Here is a 4,495-nt window from a genome sequence, read left to right as displayed (position 1 = left end):
CATTTTGGCCGCAATAGTCTCATGTATGTGCCAACAGAGTTGTTGCGTTTTTTGTCTCTATGTGCTAACAGTTTTGGCAGCACCAAAGCATGTTTCCATACTGTAGCGTTTCTGCACACAGTTTCTGTTGCCAAGGTCTGCGCAGTCAGAAATTGTTTGCTGGGTAATTAGAACAATTCAATTGAACCGATTTCGTATCTTGTTAAACACACCGATGTTCTCAAAAATAACGATTCTTTGACATGTACTAAACAATTTATTTATACAAAGAATGATAAACCAATGACTCCTAGCATTGACTACAATCATATTGGTATTGACGCCAACTGTTTTAGTAATATGACTTCTTATTCTCTTTTTGACATCAAAGAGAAATGGTTTGTCAATTTAAGTTCATGTAACATTCCTTCTGAAGTTGTCAAACTTTTACAACTGGGAGACAATTTTAGCATGCCTATTTTTAGGAATAAAAATTTATTTGAGGTTATTAAAGACATTGAAAATAATTTCAGATTTTTTGATAAAAAAACGGCAGAATCGTTTACATCACATTTTATTCCTATTTTAACGAATTTTTTATGTGCATCAAGAAGAATGAGCGATATTCAGAAGGAATTATTATCTAGACAGAAGCATGTTTCAACTTTCATTAAGAATTAACCTAATGTTTTATTTACACGTGCTGATAAGGGCAATGTGACCGTCGCGGTTGACAAGTCTAACTATTTCGAAAAGATAAAGGCTATACTTTCTGATTGCTCAACATATTTTTTGGTTAAAAAGAATCCTTCTAAAAATATTAAAGAAAGTCTTAACAAATTACTGAGAAGTTGGGTTCATAAAAAATATATTCTTGACTCAACGTATAAGACTATTAAATCTAGCGATGACTTGTTACCTCGCGCTCACGGGATTCCAAAAATTCATAAAAAAGATAACCTGTTTCGGTTAATTGTTTCATCGATTAATAGCTCTCTACACTGCTTCGCGTCATTCTTACATAAATTAATCCTTAAAAGTATACTTTTTGCAAAGAGTCATGTAGAAAACAATTTCGATCTAGTTAATAAATTTAATGGTTCCAAATTGCGACATGATCACTTGCTTGTATCATTGGATGTTGTTTCTTTGTTCACAAATATTCCTGTAGATCTGGCTATCAAGAGTATAAAAATTAGGTGGAAATATATGCGGAAAAACACCAAGATTCCCTTAAGAGAATTTTTAGAAGCCTTAAACCTTGTCTTGACATCTACTTATTTTACTTTTGACAATGTTATTTATAAACAAACTTTTGGAATGCCTATGGGTTCTCCATTATCTCCGATAATTGCTGATATTGTTATGCAAGACTTAGAGGAATCAGTCATGAGAAAATTAAATTTTAACCCTTCTTTTTATTTTAGATATGTAGATGATATCATTTTGACAGTACCTCCTGACTGTATACAATTATTATTAGACACTTTTAACAATTATAATGACAGACTTCAATTTACAATTGGAGTCCAAAATAAGAACTGTTTGAGCTTCTTAGAAGTTAAAATTTTAAATACTGATGGTGATTTAAAGTTTGATTGGCACCACAAATCTACTTTTTCTGTTAGATATCTGAATTTTTATTCTTCTCATTCGTTATCACAAAAGATTGGCACCATTTTATGCTTAGTAGATAGAGTAATGCTATTATCGGATCCATGCTTTCATGATAGTAATTTTAAATTTATGATAAAAATCCTACTTGAGAATAATTATCTTTTGCAATTTATTTTTAAGACCATTAGGAATAGAATTAAATTTTTTATTGACAGTAAATTAAATTTGAATATAGATAATATTTCCATTTCTTCAACTGTTAATAAAGTGAATGTTAAATATTTTGTTACTCCTTATGTAAATGGTCTTTCTAATTTTTTCTCCAAGTTTTTAAAAAAATCTAAAGATATTTTCTTGGCATTCCGAAGTTTACATAAATTAAATAAATTCATGAAGGTTTCTAAAGATACTTTAACACATGGTCAAAATAACGATATTGTTTATCAGATTAATTGTAATGATTGCAATGTCTCATATGTGGGACAAACAAAGAGACAATTAAAACCCAGAATAAGTGAGCATAAAAACCAGATCAACAGAAATTCTAATACTGTTTCTGTTGTTAGTGAACATCGTTTAGAGACTGGCTATAATTTTGGTTGGGAAGATGTGAGAATCCTAGACATGGAGAAATTTTTTTACAAACGTTCCATTTCAGAAATGCTCTATATTCGGTTACAGGGAAACTCCATCAATGTTATGTCAGATGCGGATAGTCTTAAACCTTATTTTTCGTTCTTAGAACTGTTAAAATCAAAATTGTAATTCTTCTCCTTACATTATTGAAAATAAATATGTTTATGTTGTTGTGTCATTGGGTTAGTGACATTCTTAGACGAATACTACAAGTGGGAATATCTCTATATATATACTGTGTAAAGATTTCTCGTTAGCGCACAGTTTCTGAATTTATTGGACTAATTTCCAGTTTTAGTTTCATACATATAGAAGATGCTGTGAGTTCACGAGTTATCTATTTTGCGTAAGTTTTTGTTACGAGTTTTTATTATTTTTCTGTATTGTAAGGAATTTGCGATTACATATTTAACTATTTGTTTAGATCTTTTTGTTATCACTGAAAAAGGTTCAAACACATGAACCGAAACGTCTGTTTTATCAAATAAGTATCTGTTATTATACATTGTCAACTTATATTTATTGCTCGTATCGATCTTATATCTACTACAGTGCTCCCTCCCTAATTTTTGCAATCCGGGGTAGAGAATGCCACGAAATAAAAATAAGAGAGGTGTCCCACTATTTAGGTAGAGGTGGAGCTTTGTTAAGTATGACCAGTATTGCACGACAGTAGTGGGGAGGGAACTCTACGAATGGCGTGGAAATTACCCAGCAATCGCGTCTCGACCGACCTCCCTTCACAAACAATATGCTCCCTTTACTTTTGTGCAACACTGAATATGACAGATTAACATAACCTCAAATAGGGATAGGGATAGGGAAAAGTGGAAAGTAATGATAAATGACTTCTTTAAAAAAGAGAACAAAATAATTGAGTTATTTAATTGTTGTTCAACTTTTATTTCAGAATATTCATACAAAAATTTAAATATTTTTTATTTTTCTCAACTGTAAATCTAACTTTAAACTCATTTTTTGTGTCTAATTTAATATCACTTTAAATCAATTAAAACTACTTTATATTAATTGAAATCCTATTAATTATGAAATAATTTTTGGTAAATCATAACTGTCTCATACCTTATTTTTAATAATAATATTATAATTAAATTTTTTAATGTTAACACAACTTTTTTAATTTAATTTTTTAACTTTAAAATTCAATCTAAATTCAAAATATGTATATCTGTTTTTTTTTAATATAAAAATACTATTAGTACTATTAATACTATCAAATTATTTTTTTCAATTAACATTAAATTATATTAGCATGGTATAACTAGCAAATTATAAAGAAAAATAAGTCTTTTTACTTTCTATTCTAGTACTGATATATAAATAAAAAATTTAAGTTACATGTAATTGCAATTGATGTAACTCAGCTGTCATTCTTTCGTTGACATGATTTAAAGAAACAATATTTTCTTCTTCATATCTACTATTTTTACAATAATCAATTACTGCATTTAAAGCTTTACAAGCCTCAAAAATAGTGACATTATTATTTAAACCTACTATTGCATTTGGAATGTCTTGTGTCTCATTTTGAGACAGACTAGCATTTTCTTTATCAACTTTTGCCTCGTCAATTTGAACGTCTTTAATCAATTCAACGATCTCCTTATCAGTAAGACACTCATCAGGCAACATTAATGAAGGACATTGCAGCCATGTATTTACATCTGACACTTGCAAATTCGTATATTGGTTCGTCTGTTGAAGTATTTCATGAAATTGATTACATAAAACATTACGTGGATTTTCTTCATTATTTCTTGAAGATTCTGTTGCTGTTGTGTGAATTGCACCAGTATTGACTTGGCTATCTTTGTATGATATTAACTAAAACATTCAAAATTAAAGTAACTTTGTTAAAATCGTTAAAAAGTAAACTTGTGTGATTTTATTATTTTTATATTTTTATATTTTATTTTAGACTTTTTAGTATTTAATTATAAACATTTTTTATTTAATACGTTATAATATCTATTAAGGTTTCTTAAAATACTCTATTTCAATAATACTGTAAAAATGTACAAAAACTAATTTATAAAATGTTAATTAGATAGATAGGCAGATAAATACTTTCAAAAACAATTCAAAATTATAAATAATAAGATTAAATATAAATTAAATATATATATACAGGGTGTCTGACAACGAACTATAAAGCCGCCGTGTGTAGGTAGATCGGGTCATTCTGAACAGAAAAGTTATTTACCATTTTGCAAAATTGGCAATATTTATTGAGATATGAATT

General features: G+C 28.5%; 1 protein-coding gene across 1 annotated transcript in view; it reads right to left on the bottom strand.

Annotated features, from left to right (window-relative positions):
• Window positions 1–3,696: 3,696 nt before the first annotated feature.
• Window positions 3,697–4,495, bottom strand: part of LOC109862349 (jerky protein homolog-like) — a gene marked incomplete at its 3' end in the record, with an annotated part of 2,542 nt that continues 1,743 nt past the window's right edge. Inside the window, exon 2 of the mRNA XM_020442378.1 lies at window positions 3,697–4,077. Coding sequence (XP_020297967.1) covers window positions 3,697–4,077 — 381 coding nt within the window. The remainder of the gene's footprint in view (window positions 4,078–4,495) is intronic.

The sequence above is a fragment of the Pseudomyrmex gracilis genome, unplaced genomic scaffold (assembly GCF_002006095.1).
Source record: "Pseudomyrmex gracilis isolate BER0280 unplaced genomic scaffold, ASM200609v1 scaffold_1649, whole genome shotgun sequence".
Taxonomy (NCBI): Eukaryota; Metazoa; Arthropoda; class Insecta; order Hymenoptera; family Formicidae; genus Pseudomyrmex; species Pseudomyrmex gracilis.
This window is presented reverse-complemented; position numbering and strand designations above follow the sequence as displayed.